Source organism: Callithrix jacchus, chromosome 12 (assembly GCF_049354715.1).
Source record: "Callithrix jacchus isolate 240 chromosome 12, calJac240_pri, whole genome shotgun sequence".
Classification (NCBI taxonomy): domain Eukaryota; kingdom Metazoa; phylum Chordata; class Mammalia; order Primates; family Cebidae; genus Callithrix; species Callithrix jacchus.
The window spans coordinates 90,014,227-90,036,129 of record NC_133513.1 but is presented as its reverse complement, the minus strand read 5'-3'; the positions used below and the strand labels follow the sequence as shown (position 1 = coordinate 90,036,129).

General features: G+C 51.2%; 1 protein-coding gene across 6 annotated transcripts in view; it reads left to right on the top strand.

The window, feature by feature from the left end:
* Window positions 1-1,394: 1,394 nt before the first annotated feature.
* The window catches only part of SLIT1 (slit guidance ligand 1), a 190,196-nt gene continuing 169,687 nt past the window's right edge, over window positions 1,395-21,903 (top strand). For all 6 annotated transcript variants that reach the window (XR_004732101.3, XR_004732100.3, XM_035268647.3 and 3 more), the window contains exon 1: window positions 1,395-1,838. Coding sequence is in view for 4 of the 6 variants with exons in the window: in XM_035268647.3 (XP_035124538.2) it covers window positions 1,642-1,838 (197 nt within the window). In the remaining 2 variants the exon portion in view is untranslated. The remainder of the gene's footprint in view (window positions 1,839-21,903) is intronic.

Below are 21,903 nucleotides of genomic sequence, written 5' to 3'. Positions count from 1 at the left end.
GGAGTCTATCAACCTCCCCCACTCCCACCATATCTGACACCCTCCCTGCCTAATGCATCCATGCTGTACCTGCTCCTGGGCCACTCCTGGGACAGGAGGTGCTTCTCAGGCTGCCCAGCTGTGTCCTCTTGCCAGGCAGCCTCCTATCAGGGCCCTGACTGCTGGACACTGCCCCAGTGAGCCACAGCTGTCCTTAGTTTTGAGGAGGTCTTTCAGCTTTTCTGGGGTTGAGGAGAATTCTCTCCCCACCTGGATGTCCTGTGCACGCCCACATCCACACATGCCTTACAGTGAGAAAAGTCCCTACCCAGCTGGGTGTGAGGCCTGGGTCTGACTGGGGTGGCCTATGGGGTTCTCTCCAAGCAGGCTGCCCAGACCTTTGCCAGCCTTCTCTGTTTCTTTTGATGGCAAGATGGATATTCGTTTTCTTTCTTTTTTCTTCTTTTTCACTCCCCACACAATTCCACTCTGAAGCAAGGATATTCCTTTCATTTGTTTCCACCTGTCAGAAATGGAGGCACACTGATGCGAGTGGAGGAGGACGTCTGCCAGATTTCCAAGTCCCCTTAATGTCTCAACCCTCTCTTCTACAACTGGGGAAGAAGCCGGTGTAACTATGGCACAAATGTGCCCTGCTGAGCCAGTGTCCCAATCAGAGCCATTCTCATCCTGGGTGTGGGGCTGGCTTGTTCCCCTCTGAGAAGTGGGTACATTGAGGTAGGGAGGAGACTGTACTTAGCCTAGGGCTTTCATGGACCCCCAAGTCTCCACAGTCAAAGTCCAGGCTAAGTAAGGTTGGTGGCTTTAGGATGCCACCTGGGGCGCAGGGTTTCCCCTCACCAAGAATTGACATAGCCAGTCGGGTTGGGCCAAAGGCCGCTTCTACCGTAGGGAGATGGCGGGGGCGGGGGGGGGGGCGGGGAACGGGTCAGGGCCCCAGGGGAAGGCGTCCAAGCGGCATAATAAGATCCCCCTCCCACCCTGAACTGGCAGCTGGGGCCAGGGGTGCCATGGTGCGTGCACCTAAATGTGCGCGTCCTCGCCGTGTGCGTGTGTGTGTGTGTGTGTGTGTGTGGTAGAGTCGGGACTTGGCAGGTCAAGCCACAGCCCACTTCCCTCCTCCCCCCTCCCGCGCAGCCCCTGCTCGCTGGCGGCGCCTCGGAGGTTCCACCTTTGAAACTGTAGGCGGCTTGCAGCCGCCGAGTGGTCGTCTGGAGAGGGGAGCTGTTGGGGGAGGGCGGGGAGGAGCCTGGCCCTGGATGTGTGCTTTTCGATTGATGGATGACTGCTGGGTGGGAGCGAGCGCGCGGGTGTGTGTGTGATCGTGTGTGTGTGGTGTGTGCACGGGGTGCGTGCGCGCGCGGGGCCTGCCCATTTTTCTCCTCGCAGCAGTCAGTTGGGAGCTGGAGTGAGGGAGAGGGAGACGCAGGCGGCGGAACAGCAGAGGAGCCGAGAACCCTCCGCCCAAGGCGTCCTCCCTCAGTCAGCGCACAGGCGCCGTCGCTTGGAGGAGCAAGGTGCCTCCCAGCCCGCGGGCTCTTGGGTGGCTCTGCCCGGGGACTGCACCTGGAGGCGGCCCCGGACGGGGATGGTCAGCGGCTGCCGCCGTCTGGCTCACGAGCGGGACGCGGTGAGGGCACCATGGCGCTGACGCCCGGGCGGGGGTCCTCGGCGGGGCGGGTCCGGCCGGAGCTCTGGATGCTGCTGTGGGCAGCCGCTTGGCGCCTGGGTGCCTCGGCGTGCCCCGCCCTCTGCACCTGCACGGGCACCACGGTGGACTGCCACGGCACGGGGCTGCAGGCCATCCCCAAGAACATCCCGCGGAACACCGAGCGCCTGTGAGTATGGCCCCCGCCCCTCGCAGGGAGCCCCAAGGTTGCCCTCCCACCCAGACACAATTCCGGGCTTGAGGGCGGGGGCAGGACCATTGGAGCCTGCCCCGGGTTCCGCAGCCCACAGGCGGGTCAGTGCCTGCCAGGGTCTTTTCCGAGACAGGAGCCAGGAGCGCCGTGGTTTCCCTTTCCCTGGGATTCAAAGGGCCCTCGCGGGTTTGTCAGTTCCCGTCCTCACACCTGCACCCTGCACTTCGCACCCGCAGGCCCTCCCCACTGCGCTAGCACTGTATTCCTCTAGGGTGCCTGCGAACTGCTGCCAGAAAGCCTTCCTGGCACCAGGAGGGACGCTTCCCACACTCACCAGGCACAGTGTCTCCTTTTGGGCACATGGGGCTGGCTAGGCTGCATTCAGAGCCAGCTGCTCGGATTCCCGATGCGAGAGCTTGCTCCTGAGGATAGGCAGCAGGGTGGGATGGAGGCGAAGTTTCTGGTCTGCCCCTTCTCCATTGTTTCCCCCAGAGCCTCAAGAATTCTTCCCCGCAGGTACCACACATTGGTCCCCACTTCGCTGCCTCCTCCACACCCAGCCATCCCCAACCCAGGCAGACAATGGGACCTGAGGGCTTTGGGTATGGGCTTGGGGTATGTAACATTCGGCATCCAGAGAGGGGTAGGTGTGTCTTGGATGGAGAACCCAGCGCATAATGTCAAGAGGTCAGAAGCTTCGAGAAGGGAGCCCAAGGTTAAAGACATTGACCATGGCAAGTCATAAAAAAACAGCATTTCTCTTCCCCTGTTCTCTCTCACTTTTGAATTCTTGAGGAAACTTGACCCTTTTCTAGACTCACTGAGCTAGTAGAATGTGTGTGTGTGTGTGTGTGTGTGTGTGTGTACAGACCTTTATACTCTGTTTTCTGTGATTCCCCTGCAGAATGTGTTTGTGTGTATTCCTAGTATTAAGGGGCCACCTTAATAGCCTGAGGCCATGAGAGTCCCTGTAATGGGCTGTGTGTGTGTGTAGATTTTGGTCACATGCAGGGCCTTTGTACTGCTCACAGAGATGACTGCACCAGGAGATTTTTGAACAGGGCTTTGGAGAAGGCTGCTGGCGCCTTTGAAACCTACCTACTCCTCCTTCCCACACTCCTCAGTGACTGCAGCGGCTCTCAGGAAAGGCGTGCATATTTTGATAACTTTCGTGCACATTTTCATGGCTCCCAGCTGGTCAGAGACAGAAATTTGACCCTGAGGAGAACTGTCTCTTGAATCAGACTCTGTACCAAGGCCAGCAATTGGCACACATTTGCCCCAGACTCTTCTTGGCTGCATCTGAAAAATTCCTGTGGAGGTTTCAGAGAATTTGCAATCTAGATGCAATCTAGATGAGAAGTGTGTGCATGTGTGTGTGTGCGTGTGTGTATGTGTGTGTGAATGCCTGTGTGTTTTAGGGCGGGGGAGAGGTGGTACCACACTGAGTTTCCATGGGAAGCCTGTGCATTATCCTATGTGGAACCAGAGAGGAACTGAGGGTCAGAAATCTGTTCAGAGGACCCCTGTGGTAGCCTGGTCACCCTTCATGCCTGTCCCCTCTGTACCTGCTCCCTGCTCCCCGCTTATTCACTAGAGTTTCTCCTGCAGCTGCTACACTGGCTGTAGTCTAGATTTAAGATACACACATTAGCCTCTCTTCTTTGCTTTTGAATCTTGAATCCTAATATCATCTCCTTCATCCTTACTCTCTCATCACCTTTAGGGTTTAAGACTTCATGAACTCTTTAGCTCTTTTGTGATCAGAGTGAGGTGAAAGTGAAATTTCCTAGTATCGAGGAAAGAATTGGTGTTCTGGGAGTTATACTACCTGGGTTTCCCAGCTGTCACCTATTAGTTGTGGGACTTTGGGCAAGTTTCTTAACTTCTCTGAACCTTAGTTGCTTTCCATCTGGAAAATGGGGCTGAGGCTACATAAAGTCTCTGGTTCTTGTGAGGATGGAAGAGCATGTATGGGAAGTGCCTGGTACCTTCTGATGTTCGCTAAATGAGAGCCATTATTATGAAGGGATAGGGAGGGGACTCTCATTATTTTAATTCAGCAAATGTTTCTGGAGCCAGGAACTGCCCTCGGTGCTGAGGGAGTGAGCCCACCCCTGTCCTCAAGGGACACATGGTCTAGCGGACTGGGCAGAGGCCCTCTAACTGAGCTCTCAGGAGAGGGAGGGCCAGGCAGCCTCAGGGAATGGGCTGTGGGAACACAGGGTTGATAAGCCCTTTTCAAGGTGAAGGGGTTTCTCAGAGGATGGGCCACTTTATCAAGGTTGGTTTGGATTTTGCCAAGCAGAGAAGGGAGGCAATCTAGGCAGAGGGAACAGCTGGGCTCCAGGCCCAGCACATTCTGCTGCTTGTCAGGTCATGAGACATGCTCTCTTGCGCACCTCTTTTTTTCCCCTGTTTTGTAGAGATGAAGATCTGGCTATGTTGCCCAGGCTGGTCTTAAACTTCTGGGCTCAAGCAATCCTCCCACCTCAGCCTCCCAAAGTGCTGGGATTATAGAGCATGAGCCAAAAGCCTGCAGGTGTGAGTATAAGGCAAAAGCCTGCAGGTGTGAGTATAGGGCAAAAGCCTGCAGTGTGAGTATAGGGCAAAAGCCTGCAGTGTGAGTATAGGGCAAAAGCCTGCAGGTGTGAGTATAGGGCAAAAGCCTGCAGTTGTGAGTATAGGGCAAAAGCCTGCAGGTGTGAGTATAGGGCAAAAGCCTGCAGGTGTGAGTATAGGGCAAAAGCCTGCAGGTGTGAGTATAGGGCAAAAGCCTGCAGTGTGAGTATAGGGCAAAAGCCTGCAGGTGTGAGTATAGGGCAAAAGCCTGCAGGTCTGAGTATAGGGCAAAACCTGCAGGTGTGAGTATAGGGCAAAAGCCTGCAGGTGTGAGTATAGGGCAAAACCTGCAGGTGTGAGTATAGGGAAAATGCCTGCAGGTGTGAGTATAAGGCAAAAACCTGCAGGTGTGAGTATAGGGCAAAAGCCTGCAGGTGTGAGTATAAGGCAAAAGCCTGGAGGCATGAGCGTGCCTGGCCTGATATAGGCAGATGGACCAGCTTGTCCCTGGGGCTGAAACATGCTGTGGCCAGTGGCTAGTGGGTGGGATAGGACTTGAGGCTGGAAAGAGAGTTGGGAAAGGTCAGGAAGCCTTTCCATTTGTGGACTTTTCCTCTAGAAAATTCCAGGGGTGAGTTATCCTTCAGAAGTGGAGCAGGTCTGATCTCTGCCATGTGGTTAAAGCTTCCTGGACTGGGAAAGCGCAGGGAGCCTGCCTGTTCTCCAGGCAGCTGGTGAAGGAGCTGCTCGAAGAGGAAAAGAACATCTTGAAAGAGGCCTTGGTGAGAGCCCAGGCAGACTCAAAATAACTGTGGCAAATGCTCTCTCTAATCAATATGAGTGTCGTGCAGTATCAGAGCCTGGAACAGCGGCTTCTTCTGAGGCGGTGAAATTTTTATGGACTGCAGCTGTGCATTCGCCTTTTGTACTTCGGGCGGTTCCTGCGGCAGCCTGTGAGGCCCAGTAACTTTATGATCATATATTCTATAACTCTGGGTCTAGTCCTGTCCCCCCAAATGGAAAGAGATTGTCATTGCTGCGGGGACTTCTGGGAAGAGATTGAGTAGGCCCCAGAACTGCTGAGGAAATTGGTTCAGCCAGAGGGGCTGTGGGCTGGGCAGGGAAGGGATGCTAAATAATTCACTGTAATAAACAATTAAAATACAGAGCCAGGGATGGGAGAGGCAGCGGGGGAGGCTGGGAAGCCTCGACTCTTTGTACTGCCCAGGCACAGAGGGATCCATGGTCACCAGGAAGTTTTTTTTCTTCCACAATGACCTTGACTTTCAGTTGGACTTGATTTTTAATTAAAACAATCTTATAACTAAAGTGTCCAGGAGAGTGTGACAGGAGAGTGCAGTATAGATAGACATCGCCCAGGTGCGAGGCTTTGCACCTGTGGCAGATTGCCCTTGTGGGTGCAGAGAAGGGAGGTCGCCTGAGCATGGAGGAAGGTAGGCAGGGCCACTGGGAAGGGCTACTGTTTTCCCTTTACCTCCAGGCCCAGCACATTCTCCTGCTTGTCAGGTCATGGGGCCTGCTCTCTTGTAATCCTCTTTTTTTTTTTTTTTTTTTTTGCTTTTTTGTAGAGATGGGGATCTCGCTGTGTTGCCAGTCTGGTCTCAAACTTCTGGGCTCAAGCAATCCTCCCACCTCAGCCTCCCAAAGTGCTGGGATTACAGGCATGAGTCATCATGCCCAGACTTGCTGTCCTCCTTATGTGCTCTTCCCTCCTTGCCGGTCCTTCCAACCTGCCCTATCTCCATGCCTGCTGCAGAGGCCTGGGAGGCGCGCTCTGGGCTCAGCTCCCTGAACTGGAGGTCCCATTGAACAGGGCTGGGTGGTCACACATAAGGAAGGCTGCCCAGGGCAGCTGAGGGTGATGCTCTGGGGAGCCTGTTTGGAATGCCAAATAATAATTGAATGCTGACCTTGGTAAATGAGGTCAGGGGCCATTGCAGCCACATTTGCTATCAGGCCTGGTCGGATCTGAGGGGGCCACTGTGGTCTCCTGCAGCAGAGACCTGCACTGTGCAGGGGAGGTACTTCCTGGCAGGGCAAGGGTCTCCAGCTTGCTTAGGCTTTGGTGTGGTGGCCGGTACGCTGGCTTATGGCTGGGCTCTGGATGACTGGTGTTAGGATCCTCGTGCTGTGCCTCTCCTTGCTCCAAGACTCAGTTTCCCCATCTGTAAAAGGGGATGATGACAGTTACGCAGGTTGGTAGGAGCATGAGGCAGCGCACCTGGCTTGGTGCATGGCTGGTGTTCACCCTTGCCTCAGCCTCTGGGGATGATAACACCTACTATCTCAAAGGGCCTTTGCAAGATTCACTCATGTGATGGTTGTGAAATGCTTTGTGATTCAGTCGTTAGATTATTATTGTCATTACTTGGGAAGCTCAAGCTCCAGGCTCGAGGTTTCAGGTGGGGCAGAAGAGAGCTCGGGAGGTAAGGATTTGAGTGTTGGGGCATGCTGCCGGGGGCTCTTGCAGTCTGCCTGTCGAGAGCACTCATTTACCTTCCCTGGGCATCTCTGCCCGCTTCCCTTGGGATCTGGGGACAGAGTGGGGACTGTATGCAGGGAGGGGGGTCGTGATGGCATGGTTGTGAAGCCAGACTGCCTAGGTTTTTAACCCAACTCCGCCACTCAGCAGCTGGGGAGGGCCTTGGGCAAGTGATGGGGTTTAATTTCCTCATTCAGCAGATAGCTGTCTATTGAACGTCTGCATTGTGCGGGGTGAATAGTGCCGGACAGAAACAGAAACCCGAGTTTTAGTCCAGCTGGGGAGATAGAGATGAATGACATAATACAAGAAGAAGCACGTAACTGCAAGCTGGGAAAAGTGCTCTGGAGGAAAGGGCGACTTCTCAGAACCCCCATTTCTTTTCTTATAAAGTGGGGATGATGATAGGGCCTGCTTCAAAGGGTGGTCCTGAGGATTAAATGCAGTAATGCTCGAAGAAGCGCTTTGCGCAGGGCCTGGCAGACAGCGAGTGCCCAATAAATGGTAGTATTATTGTTATTAAGGTGACAGAATTGCAGGGATGTGAAGGAAATTTGGGTGTCACTCAAGGCTGGATTCCCAGGGTGGCCCTCCTCTTCCCCATCAGGCAGCCGCTGGGGACCCTGGAGCACAAGGGAGGAGCTGACCTTCCAAGGTCCCCCTTCTGGGGCGGGGTTGGCTGGCGGTGGCCCTGACTGCCTGAGGCTGCCAGCAGGGGCGGCCGTGCTCTTTTGGGGCTGGGCGGCTCCTGCATTATTGGGAGCAGACGGGTGCTTGGCGGAGTTGCTGCCTCCAGTTCTGTGCCGGCATTAGCAGCGCGGCGGGGCTCTTGCTTAATGGGATTTTCTTCCCAAATGCTGTAATTATCACCATACAAATACTTATTACCCAGAGCAGATGACGGCCGGGCCTTGGGCGGTAGCCAGGAAGTTTGGCTGTGCTTGGGGGGTGGAGAATTGGCTTCACTTTTTGACGGAGCTCATGACCCCCTCCTCTCCTTTCTGGAAGCCAGCCTGTGGTGGACAGACAGCTGTTGGGCACCTGCAGGGCGCTTAGTGTCGTTGAGAGAGGTCTGAGAGGTTGCGGCCTGGTGAGGGAGAAAGAACAAATATGTAAGGATGTCCTTAGGGATGAGGAATACAGTGGCTACCAGCTCAGGCTTCCATATGAGAATGGCCCAGTTTGAACCCTGGCTTCATCACCTACCACCTGAGAGATCTTAGACTACTCACTAGTGACTTAGTTTCCTCATCTGTAAAATGGCACCAGTGGCAGCATTTACTTCGTAGGGCTGTGAAGTTCAGATGAGATAATTTTTTTTTTTTTTTGAGTCAGAGTTTCACTCTTGTTGCCCAGGCTGAAGTACAGTGGAACGATCTCGGCTCACTGCAACCTCCGTCCCCCAGGGAGGAGGGATTACAGGTGCCTGCTACCACACCCAGCTAATGTTTTGTATTTTTAGCAGAGAGGGGGTTTCACAGTCTTGGCCAGGCTGGTCTTGAACTCCTGACCTCAGGTGATCTACCCGCCTCGGACTCCCAAAGTGCTGGAATTACAGGCATGAGCCACCGCGCCTGGCCAAGGTGATTTTTTTGAGATGGGGTCTCACTGTGTTCCCCAGACTGGTCTCAAATTCCGGGGCTCAAGTGATCCTCCCACTGAGCCTCCCGTAACTAGAACTACAGGCATGCACCACCAGGCCCAGATAATTCCTTAGTTTTGATAACTGTCCATGGTTATGAAAGAGGTTAATGCTAGGCAAAGCTGATTGAAGGCAGCAAGAATAACGATGAATCATTAGAACAGAGTAATGCCTCGCACATAGTCAGTGCCCCTTCAGTGTGGAGATGAGCTGATGAGAGTCTTGAGATGGGAGTGAGATGGGAAGGAGGGACTGGATTGTTGCTGTGTTGGGGAGGCAGGGTTCAAACTGGGTCTTGAAGGCTGAGCGAGACTTTGGTAAATATCGAGGCGAAGCGAGGGTAAGGGAGTCTGGGAGCATTCAGAAGTTGTGCCATGTGTTTGGGAAGGAGAGTGAGAAGCAGGACCCCCTGACTGGGGAAGATTTGTGTTGGTGAGTTCTGGCAGAGGAGATTAAAGTAATGGGTGGGCACCAGGCCATGGGGCAGGGAAACAGGAGCTCCCAGAGGGGAGTGTATATACCACCCAGAGCGGGGTTTATAAAACTTTTTATTAAATTTAAAAAAATAATTCAGTGATTTTTAGAATAAACTTAAGGACTTGTGCAAACATCACAATTCAATTTGCTTTATCATAATCACGCACAAAGGTAATTTTTTTCTGAAGCATTTTAGAATAGCTTGGAGACATTGTAACATTTTTCCTTTAAATACTTGGTGAGTGTTTTCTAAGAACAGTGAGGCTACCAACATCAGAAAATTAAACATCAGTGCAAAACTACTCTTGACTCCAGAATTCACATTCAGTTTTCATCAGTTGCCCCGATAATGTCTTTCATGGCTGTTTTCTTGCACGTCTACAATCCTGTCAGGATCACACCTGGCATTTAATGGTCACGGCTCTTTCGTCTCCCTGGATTTGGAAGAGTTGCTCAGCCTTTCTTTGTTTTTCTTGACCTTGACGTTCTTGATGTATGCAGGCCGGTTATTTTGCAGAGTGCTTCTCGTTTGGCTTCATCTGATCTTTCCTCACTGTTGAATTTGGGTTATGCATTTTTGCCAGGAATGCCAAATAGGACTCCATGTCCTTCCTGGTGCAGCATGTCAGGAGGCATGTGATGTCGGTTTGTCCCAGTAGTGGTGATTTTGTCTGTAATCACTTGGTAAGTTGACATCTGCCAGGCTTCTTTGCTGAAAGGTCATTGCTTTCCTCTTTGGTATTAACAGGTAATTTGTCGGGGGATTGTTTGAAGCTAGGTACTTATCCTGTTTCTCATCAAACTTTCATCCCCCTAATTTTAGCATTCATTGATGATTTTGTAACTCCATCATTTATTCTCTATTAATTGGCTTTATATTCCCTTCTCTCTCATCTGTTTTTTTTCTCTTTTTGAGACAGAGTTTTTGCTCTGTCGCCCAGGCTGGACTGTGGTGGTATGATCTCGGCTCACTGCAACCTCTGCTTCCTGGGTTCAAGCAATTCTCCTGCCTCAGCCTCCCAAGTAGCTGGGATTACAGGCACCTGCCACCATGCCCAGCTAATTTTTATATTTTTAGTGGAGACGAGGTTTTACCATGTTGGCCAGGCTGGTCTCACACTCCTGACCTCAGGTGATCCACCTGCCTCGGCCTCCCAAAGTGCTGGGATTACAAGCACTGCACCCAGCCTGATTTCCTTCTTTTTTATGGCTTCATAGTATTCTGTGGTGTATCTGTACCACATTTTCTTTATCCAGTCTACCGTTAATGTCTTGCCACCACCTTGACTTTAATGTGGTGAGGCTGATTTTGGACTTCTGTCTTCCAGAATGGAAAGAATACATTTGTGCTACTTTCAGCCACTAGGAATCTTCTAAAGTCATAGACTTCAAAGCCATTTTTTTTTTTTTTTGAGACAGAGTTTTGCTCCTGTTGCCCAAGCTAGAGTGCAATGGCGCAATCTTGGCTCACTGCAACCTCCACCTCCTGGGTTCAAGCGATTCTTCTGCCTCAGCCTCCGGAGTAGCTGGGATTTAAGGCTTGTACCACCATGTCTGGCTAAGTTTTTGTATTTTTTAGTAGAAATGGAGTCTCACTATGTTAGCCAGGCTGGTCTCGAACTCCTGATCTCAGATGATCCACCTGCCTTGGTCTCCCAAAGTGCTGGGGTTACAGGCATGAGCCACTGTGCCTGGCCAAGTTCAAAGCTATTGCAGAAGCCAAGATATGAGAGGAAGTGGAGCCTCAACCAAGGCAGAGAGAATAAGTGTGACGGGCATGGCAGACTCTGAGGCTCGAGAGCCTGTGAGAGTGATCTTGAGACTGGAATAAAGCTGGAAAGGGCAACTGATCCTGGAGGAGAAGCTGTGAATTTGGCTTTCGCCTGTTTTCTTTGAATTGCCATTAAAAGTGTATGTGAAAAAGATGGCCCCAGAGATCATGATGGGGAAGGTTACTCTGGAGTATGTTCAGGCTGAAGAGAGAGATGGGGGGAGAGGGGAGGCTCCAGGGAAGCACTTCAACCCATGAAGACAGTGGAACAGAAACTTCGGTGGGAATAAAGATCTCCTGGGAGGCTGGCACGAAATGCAGGAGGTGTTAGTTCTGTAGATCTTTGGCAAGGCAATTCCAGTGATTTGGATTCTGGAGTGCCCAGGACATAGTTTAAGAAACACTGCTTGGTACTGGGGTTTCCTGGAGAGGAAAGCACATCCTTTGACGACTCACACACTTTAGCTCCCACCCACATCAGAGGGCAGGAGAAAGGGAAGGCGTGGAAGGAGGAGATGGCAGAGAGGTGGGAGGAGCTTCTGTCCCACGTTTGACATGGGGGAGTACTGGCTACATGTTTGTGGATTTGAACCTGGGCCTAGTAGTTATTGCAAAGGCCAAGGAAGGAGTTTGGTGAAGAGGAGGAGGGTTAGCAGTGTGGAGTGCATTCAGTCTGTCTGAGGACGAGGTCCAAGGAAAGCTTCTGGAACACAAGATCAGGGGTCACTGGCAAAGTGGGGAGAGCAGTTTTCTGGGAGAAGCCAAAGACAGGAGGCAGATGGCTGGCAGCAAGTAGGTGGTGAGAAAGTTTGCAGAGGAAAGGACAGGCACAGGAGCTCTGATGGGGAGCAGGCTCAGGAGAGAGTTGCTTGCAGCATAGGGGCAGGTGGACTGGAGTCTCTTTGAGCGGGCAGGAGAGAGCCAGGGGTTTTGGGGAATTTGGGAATGGGGAGGGCTGGCAATGGGCCAGAGAAAGGCAGAGGCAGAGAGAGGTGAGAGGGAGTTCTGATGGTGGCGTGTTGGTGGCTTAGAGCCCCTCCCTCTCGCCTCCAATGAGCTGCTTTACCTGAGTTCCCTATTTTACTCCTCATCACACTCTGGTGCAGGGGAAGGTATTACTCTCCTCTGCTTTGCAGATGAGGAGAAGGTTCAGAGAGGTGGAGCCATGTTCCTAGGGTTGAACAGCTGGCTAGTAAATGGTAAGCTGAGATTCCCTGAGTCTCAAGGCTCTAAGACATGCCTGTGTTTAGTTTTTAAATTTGACTTTTGCTCTCTAGTCTTAATGAGGCCTGACTTCATTTACTCATTTATTCATTATTTGCCAGACACTCATTCAGCATCTACAAAACACCTGCCAGTGCTTAGCACTGGGGCTGTAAAGGCAAATTGGGCGTGATCGATTCCTGCCTGCACGTGTTTGCTGGGTGGACCCAGTTGCAGGCTGGTATAGGGAGTGAGGTGTCTGGTGTGGGGGTGGAGAGTGGTGAGCAGAGTTGGGCACATTCAGGGCGGTGGTGGTGCAGGCAGAGGTCAGTGGCAGGGAGTTGGTGGGTGGGTGGCCTCCCAGGGGCCTGCGTGGGTAGAGAGCACAGAGGCCTAAGGGCTGTCAGGGGGGCCCTGGCTGCAGGGCTGTGGTTTTGGGGTGGGCCCCAGATCTGGGAAGGGGATTGGCAAGAGCAAGGTGGGGCCTCAGAAGTGAAGGGACTGGGGTGCCCTTTGGGCCTCAGGACAGAATGTACCATGCAGTTGGGATTAAGAGCTGGGCCCGACTACCTCACACCCACTAGGATTGCTGCTATCAAAAAACGGGAAATAACAAGTGTTGACCAGGATGTGTGCACTGCTGGTGTGAACGTGAAACAGTGCAGCTGCTGTGGAGAGCAGTATGGTGGTTCCTCAAAAATTAACAGCTGAATCACCGTATGACCCAGCAACTTCACTTCCAAGTAAATACCCAAAAGAACTGAACACAGGGTCTCGAAGGGGATGTGTACCCCCATGCGTTATTTACAATAGCTAAAACGTGGAAGCAAGCCACATCTCTACCCACAAATGAAGGGCAGTTGCCAGGGACTGGTGGAGAATGAAGGAACTCCGTAGTATAGAGCTGCAGTTTGCGGGTGAAAAGGTTCTGGAGATAGGTTTTCACAACAATCTGAATATATACGTTTTAAAGTAGTACAGTATGCTACAGAACTATACACTTAAAAATGATTAAGATGGTATGTTTTATATATATATATATATATATATAACCACAATTAACAATTAGAATTTTTTTTAAAAAAGAGCTAGGCCCTGGGGTCAGACATGCAAGAGCTCAAGTCCTGCTCCTTGACCAGCTGGGTGGCCTGGAACAGGGCATTGAAATTCTTTAGGCCTCATGCCCTCATCTGTCAGTCAAGTCTGACAAGGAGCCTTTGAGTCAGGTACTACTGTGAGGCTTAAATGAGCTGGCTTGTTTGGATACTAATGTAGCGACTGCTATTTCTCCAGCCAAGGAAACAAAATGGGACCCCAGGAGCCCAGGCGCATGGGTGGAGTGGATTGGTAGCAAATGGGCCCTGGCGTGGGGTCCCTGCTTCCTCCTCAGGGCTTCCGCACTGGTCACATGTCAGCAGGTGGTCCCAGGCTGGAGTTGGTGTCTGGCTGTGGCTCAGCCTGATGTGTTGGAGGACTGGGATGCTTGGAGCCCTGGCTCCTCACCGACTGAGGCCTGAAGATGTGGAGAAGGCCCAGGTGGATGACAGAAGTGCATGCAAGGCCTCGCCCATGGTGTGCCAGCAGCCCCCAGGCTCAGTGGGCAGGGTTGCTCCCACAGCCTGTATTCAGTGAGCACCTATTACGTACCAGACACCCTTGCAGGTGCCGGGGATACAGCAGTGAGGAAACCAGCTGTGGCCTCTCCCCTCACAGGTAGCTGGGAGGCTGGCCTTGGACAAAGGACCTCCTATTGACTGCAGCTCCAAATAACAGTCAGAGCTCTGGAGGAGGGAATAGGCAGGCACCTGGGGAAGCTGGTTTAGAGGAGAGGCATTTGACTGGGAGCCTGGTGCGTGTGCTAAGGGCAGGGAAAGAGGGCTGCTTGCTGAGCTCCAGGCTACTCCAGGCCAAAAGGAAGCACTGACCCTGAAGGGAATGGAGGAGCAGAGTGGAAGCCCTAGGGCTGAGGGGCTGACATTTCCTATTAAAGGGCTGAGGAATAATTATTCTTCTACCCTATGGGCCACGGCAGGTTGGCCAGAGGCCTCCGCACTTTGGGAGCCACAGCTCCCTGTTCCTTGGGGTCAGATTCTGTGCTCACTCTGCCCTTCTGGGCTCAGGTCTCCAGGACTTCAGAGGCCCCCAATACCTGCCCAAGGCTTGCAGATGCTCTCAGGGATCCCTCTGTGATCCCCCCTTCCCCATAACCTCATATTCTCGAAACTCTGGGCTATGCCCGTTGGGCCCTCAGGCCCTCCTGCCTCATGGCTGCTTGAGGCCAATGGTGGCTTTGCTCAGATCCTCGTCACCCCCACTTGAGCCTGGGAGGTCAAGGCTGCAGTGAGCTGTGATCATGCCCCTGCACTCTAGCCACAGAATGAGATCCCATGTTTTTTTAAAAAAGTGAAAGGTAGAGCTGGGATTCCAGCCCAGGCCTGTGTATCCAAGGCCTGAGTTATTTGGCCCAAACACCGAGCCATGTGGATTGGCTTCCCAGCTCTGCCACTCAACCTGTAGGGTCCATTTCCTTACCTGTAAGGTAATGTCAAAGACTCCCACTTCCAAGGGATGTTGTGAGAAGTATGTGGAGCTTATATTTATGCAGCAGCCAGGCCAGTGCTGCCCTGTGGAAGGCACCTGCCCCATTCCACTGGCTACCCTGGTGCTCCTGAAGCCTGAGACAGCCCCTGAGCAGGAGGAAGACACCTGTCCTTTCCTATTTCCTGCTGAGGGCGTCTGGAGTCACCCAACTGTCTCACTTAGCAGCTTCGACCCTAAGGGAGCTATTTCCTTTCTCTTATTGGGCTCACTTATAAGAATGAAGGACCTGGAAGAGACAAGGTTGTTGGTGACAAGGCAGCATCCTCTGCATGTGGAGCTTTTTCGGGGTGATGTCTGTTTGGGGAGAATGTTTATTTTCCTCTCTCTTCTTTTCTTCTCTCTCTCTGTTCCTTCATTTCTCTTTCTCTCTCCTCCTCCCTCCCTTCTTTCTTTTCTTTCTTTCTTTCTTTCTTTCTTTCTTTCTTTCTTTCTTTCTTTCTTTCTTTCTTTCTTTCTCTCTTTCTTTCTTTTTCTTTCAACAGGGTCTTGCTCTCTTGCCCAGGCTGTAGTACAGTGGTGCAATCATAGCTCATTGCAGCCTCAACCTCCTGGGCTCAAGTGATCCTCCCACCTCAGCCTCCCAAGTAGCTGATATTACCATGACTGGCTAATTAAAATAAAATTTTCTTTGTAGAGATGAGGTCTTGCAATGTCGTCCAGGATGGCTTCAAGCGATTCTCTTCTCTTGGCCTCCCAAAGCACTGGGGTTATAGGAGTGAGCCACCACACCTGGCCGAGGAGAGCATTTCTTAATGTATGTGTTTTTATTTTTGGAGTAGGGAAATAAACATGGAAAACCCACTCAACTGATGCGATTTAAAAAGTCAGTTTTAATGCAAATTCTTTCCTGCATTCAAGAAACACTTGTTGAAACATCTATCATGTGCCACGTTCTATGTTGCACCCCGGAGATGCAATAGTGAGAAAAACACAGTCTGTGTCCCCAGGGAGCTTCCAGCTCATGTAGAGGCTGGGACATCAGTCAGGGAGTCCCCCAAATCAATATAAATTAGCTCTGGCTGGGTGAGATGGCTGACACTTGTAATCCCAGCACTTTGGGAGGCTGAGGCAGGTGGATCACTTGAGGCCAGGAGTTGGAGACCAGCCGGGCCAACATGGTGAAACCCTGCCTCTACTAAAATGCAAAAAAAAAAAAAAAAAAAAAAATTAGCTGGGCATAGTAGTGAGTGTCTGTAATCCTAGCTATTTGGGAGATGGAGGCATGAGAATAGCTTGAAACTGGGAGGCGGAGGTTGCAGTGAGCCGAGATTGTACCATTGCACTCCAGCCTGGGTGACAGAGCAAGACTCTGTCTCAAAAAAAAAAAACCAATATAAATTGGCTCTGATTTGTGCTACATAAGAGAGGGTTGGGGTGCTCTGTGGGCCTGTGATGGGAAGGTTTGCCAATTGGAGTTAGTAGGCAAAGAGGAAGGAAGAAGCATTCTAGGCAGAGGGATTAGCAAGTCAGAAGGCATGGGGCAGGCTGGGTTGGTGGGCATAAAGCAGGCCACTCAGGAGCTTGTAGTTCATAGTAAGGAGATTTTTGTTGTTGGGGCGGAGTTTTGCTCTGTTGCCCAGGCTGGAGGGCAGTGCTCAATCTCGGCTCACTGTAACCTCCGCCTCCCAGGTTCAAGCGATTTTCCTGCCTTAGCCTCTCAAGTAGCTGAGATTACAGGCACCTGCCACCACACCCGGCTAATTTTTGTATTTTTAGTAGAGTCAGGATTTTGCCATGTTGGCTAGGCTGGTCTTGAACTCCTGACCACAGGTGACCCACCTGCCTCAGCCTCCCAAAGTGCTGAGATTACAGGTGTGAGCCACTGTGCCTGGCCAGTAAGGAGACTTTTTTTTTGATTCCAAGAGCAATGGAGATTCATTGAAGGCTTAAAGTGGAGAGTAACATGATCAGATTTGCATCTTGAAAAGACCACTCTGGCGGTGGCTTGGAGAGCAGATTGGAGGGGGGCCAAGGTGAATGCAGGAAGCCTGTGAGGTGGCGTTGCAGGGCTCAGGCTCAAGGATAGAGGACTGGGGTGGGTGTTGTTGCTGGGGGGTGGGATGGGAGAAATGCAGCCAGGGCCAGCCTGCAGACTGGGGTGTTAAGCCTCTGTGGGCCCCTTTACCGCTGTCTGGGCAGCGGCTTGGGAGGGACATTTTTCTTTCCTCTGTTCTCTCCATCTGACTCTGCAGACTTTCAGCGCTGCAGGGGTAAGATTTCAAAGCAAAGAGCTGGGTGTACAGTTCCTGAGTAGGCTTGTCTTATTCAGTGACAGCATGTGCAATTTTGTTTTTTTGAGACCCTGCAGGAAGGGTGAGCCTCCCCATTCACTGCAGGCTGTGATGAGAAAGGAACGTTCTGGTCCCTGAGGGAACAGGAATGGCTGGAGCTTCAGCTTGAGAAATTGCGAAGGCAGTGCCAGGAGCCCCCCAAACAGTCAGAGGGGCCTGGGGAGTGTATTCCTGCAGCCCCAGGAAATCCCAGCATTTCTTTTGGTTTCTCACAAACACCCAGAGACTGGGGATCAAATTCTTGTTTCCTGAGAGGATTCAGGAAATCCTTGTGTGTTTTTGTTTTTGCCTTGGTAACTTTGCTTTGGAGGATTTTCTCCCAAATCATTTGCCACTGAGGTTTTCCTTTCAGGCCAGGACCACACAGGAATGGAGGGAAATCAGGGCCATTTGCTACTGGAGCATTTTTCCTCCTTGGGGAGAAGGATGAGTGTAAACTCATCACTTGTGGAAGGGGAGAATCGACTTAGGGTGTCTTCTCTGGTCTTCTATCCTCCGGCCTGCAGGGAAGTGAGTCTCTGACTCCTCCCAGTTCAACCTAGGCCTGCCAGTCAGAGCTGAGCCTGGGGATACCACCTCTTGGCAGAGCCATGGTCCTAGAGGGAAATCACAACAGTGGCAGTTAGTAAGGATAATCGCAGCCAGTATTACTGCTATAGAGAGCACGAATTGTGTGCCAGGCATTATTCTTGGTGTTTTAGAAATATCAAGATGTTTAAACCTCACCACATCTCCAAGAGGTGGGTCCTGCCACCTCCTCGTTGTATAAATGGGGAAACTGAGGCATAGAAAAGCTAACTTACATGTCCAGGGTCACACAGCCAGTGTAATGGTGGGGCCAGAATTCAAAGCAGAATGGTCTGGCTCCAGAGCCCACACTTTTGGAGACTAAGAACACTTAGCTCAGCCTGGCTGGGGAGCCCCAGATATTATTGTGTAGGCAGAGCACATGGTTTTGTTACAGAGCCCCAGTGCAGGCATGTCCTCTCCAAAGCCCCCAAGTTATGCTCTTCAACTCTGTCCAAGGAATGGCCATTCGAGGTAAGAGGATGGGATGAGGGGAGAGAGGGAGAGTCCAGCAACAGGAGGACTTGTGACGTAGGAGACAGTGTGGAATCACATGGGCCAGGGGCTAATCCAGGCCCCACCATTTATTAGCTGTGTGGGCACTGTGCAAGTTGCTTCATGCATCTGTGCCTCAGTTTCTTCCTTAGCAAGTTGGAGAGCATGACTCCCCTTATAGGTTGCAAGATGAGGGTGAAACGAGATGAAGCATGCTTAGGGTCAGGCCCAGAGCCTGCACACAGTAGGTGCCCAGGAAGAGGTGTGGGCTCTGGTGGCAAAACTGCAGGGGCCCCAGGTGGTGTCTGGATCTTGGGATCTTCCTGAGACTGGAGGCTGGGGCCTACCCTGGTGGCCCCACTCCCCTGGCTGCCCTGGTCTTAAGATCCCAGCAGCATCTCCCAGTCTCCCCCTAGCAGCTTGTTGGGGGAGGGGGCTCCATGGGAACATTGAGAACCTCCTATTGGACAAATCAGATGTGGCAGAAAAATGTCCTCCTAGCCTTATTCTAGCAGCCTTTGCTCAGGGCAAGTGGCTGGCTGTGAATTTGATCCTGGGGGGAGAGAGGGTGGGTTACCCAGTGGAGGTCACTTTCTCGGGCTAAGTGGCAATAATGCCCCCTTAGGCAGCAGCCCTCGGACCTGGGAGCTTAGTGAGAGCTTGCAGGCTTCAGGCTGGGGTGAGGGGTTCTTTCCTGAGAGGAGGCATCAAGCTCTGCGTTAGAGAGCAAGGCTGATGGTGGCAGGCTGTGGTGGGCTTGGGCCTCTTTTGACATTCTGGCCTGGAAGCAGGACCTCAAGGGAGAGGCTGTGCCTGCCTTGCTGTCTGTGCCAGTGTCTTTTCCCCCCATTCATCTTTAGTCTTATGTGGTGGTGGAGTGGGGTATAGGAAGTAAGGAGGAGGGGCTGGACCAGGGAATGCACCCCTGCACCGGCATTATGGGGGCTGGTACAAAAGGGTGAGAAGAGAGGTGTGCTAATGCGGGGTGTTATCAGAATGTCCCTTCCACCTCTGTCCCCCCTTAGTGGGATTTCTGTCCTCAGGGATTCTTGAGTTCCATTTTGGGTCCTGCCTTGTTCAGATAAGTCAGTGTTTGTCTTTGCCTCAGTTTTGTCATCTGTGAAATGGGAATAATTGTCATAGTCAATTGCTTTTGTTGCCGTGAAAAGGAATGAGTGATGAATGATATGTAAAATTCATCAGATTGGTCATGACCTTTGACCAAGTAATTCCTTTTGGAGGAATGTATTCCTCCCAAATGCCCATCAAGATTTATGAAATATTGTTTATAACTGGACAATATCTAAACAGTGCAGGGATTCCAGTCACAGGGAATCAGGGAGGGAGTGGTCCAGTAACTTGATATATCCAAATGAAGGGACACTTTCTGGCCGATCGGAATCTTAAGTGGAGAACACACAGTGTATCGGGCTGTAGAAGGAGGAGTACCATGTATGTTTCATTCATCCTCTTATCTTCAGAACCTTGCAAAAACACTTTGCACATAGAAAGTGTTCCATAAACATTTGTTGACTTAACTACATAAAAATTGTATTCAACAAAAACAGGCTTAAGGGCAAATATTTCAGAACATTAATGGGAGTTATTTCTTAGTGATGGGATTATGTATGACTTTGTTTTTTTTTATTTTTTGGGAAATTGAAAAATATTCAGTAATATGCACAGTACTCATTTTTAAATGCAATAATTTTTATTTATATGTTGACTATTATGGATATTTTATGTTGGATATTATGTTGGTTTGTAAAAAGATAGATGTCTTTAAAAAGATGAAAACATTGCAGAAAAGTATAAAAAAGAAACTAAGGTCACCTTGAGTCCTACCACTCAGCTATGACAGCAGCCATTACTATGTGGCACGAAGCCCCCAGCTCATTCTGTGTTCATTCGTATACGTGTATTCATGTGTGTGTTTGTGTTTCCACATAAGCAGTGTATTAGTCCGTTCTCATGTTGCTAATAAAGACATACCCGAGACTGGGTACTTCATAAAGGAAAGAGGTTTAATTGACTCACACTTCCACAGGGCTGGGGAGGTCTCAGGAAACTTACAATCATGGCAGAAGGGGAAGCAAACACATTCTTCTTCACATGGCGGCAGCAAGGAGAAATGCAGGAGAACTGCCCTTTATAAAACCATCAGATCTCATGAGACTCATTCACTCTCAGGAGAACAGCATGGGAAAGACCTGCCCAGATGATTTAATCACCTCCCACCGAGCCCCGCCCATGACACATGGGGATCATGGCAGCTACAGTTCAAGATGAAATTTGAGTGGGTACACAGCGAAACCATATCAAGCAGGTTCATAGAAAAGGGTTGTCTTGTGACCTTTTCCCACATTCTGTGTCATGCACAATTTTTGTTGTCAAGACAAATAGAACCGTACCGTTTTAAATGGCCACATGGTATTCAGTTTCGTACATGTGCTGAGTTCAATCAAGCAATGCTCTACTAGCATCTGGTTAAGTTGTTTAAGATTGTTGCTCTTATAATCATTGATGACATATTTTTATAATAGAAAAACAACAACCAAAAATGCCTTGTGGTTTTAGGTTTGGGGATAAACATTTCAGCCCAAAGAAAACCAGCCCTGCTTGGGAATAGAACCACTTTTAAAGGACTTCATGATGACATTCAGTGTTTGAAGAAAGGCCAGGGTGCAGAGGGAGCAGGTTGGGGTACAACACAGTGGGGCTCAGAGCGGCTGTTTCTGGAAATAATATTTAGTTCATTGAAAAATGATCTTTACATTGAGCAGAGCCATCTCATTCGGAGAAGGTGTCCTTGTAGCAGGGAGGCAGCTCAGTCCGGGGCTCTAACCAGTGGCTTATGTTAGCACCGAAAGGCCTCAGGCCCTTCTGAGAAATCCTGTTAGGAAAGCAATGTGGAGCAGGGAACGAGTTTTTGCAGCTGCTTCTGAGGATCAGGAGCCGGGCCCAAGGGAAGGGCATCGAGAGGATGTGTTGAGTGTTGAGACAGCCTGACCTGGTAGAAAAAGCCTGGGCCGGCGGGTCAGATGACCATGGGTTCAGATCCCTGCTCTGTCAATTACCAGCAGGTGACCTCGGGAAGATACCTAGCCTCTTAGAGCCACTTTCATCTGAAGGATGAACATGGTTTTACCACTTTCTTGCATTGTGTGAGGGTGTGTATAATGCCTGGATCGTGGATGATGCAGAAGAGGAATCTGTGTGTTGTTGATCTTAGTGGAAGCAACCCTAGAACATCACCCAGACCAAGCACTTTCTAAACACCTGGAGGACAGGGGCTTTGTTTCTCAAAGTAGCTTGGACGTGGGTTGAGCTCATGGCTATACCCAGAACTTTTGACTAAAGCTGGCTAAGTGAGAAGACTGGGCTGCAGGTGAACATGGAGTGTGTGTGTGTGTGTGTGTGTGTGCGCGCGCGCGCGCGCATGTGTGAGTATGCATGTGCCCATGTGTGTGCCTGTGCATGTGTGTGTATTGGGGTAGGTCCAGTTAGGTTTTGCAAAGCACACTGGTGACAGTGTTGAGGAAGAGGAGGAGGCAAGCGGGGAGCTGCCCCAGGGAGACAGATGCTACAAGGGACAGCTGAAGTGAGGACTGAGGGAGATTCTGCTGTGTGGGGCTCAGTGAGGAGAACGTCACTCCTGGAATGGCCTGCTTTGGTGAGACTGAGTGAGGCTAGGTTGGGCAGACAGCTCTTCAGGTGGGTCCAAGGTGGCCTTGGAAGGAAGGAGGTGCCAGGCAGCCCAGCATGTGTGAGAGGAGGAGCGGTTGGTCTGGCCCCAGGGCCCCAATGACGGTGGGGGAGGGGGCCTCGCTTCCTGGCCTGCCCTCCTGCTCACCGCTGCAGGACTGGCCCCCTGGCAATGCCCCATCCTCCCCGCCCAGAACCTCCGCTTGCCCTGGTTTCTCCTCTGT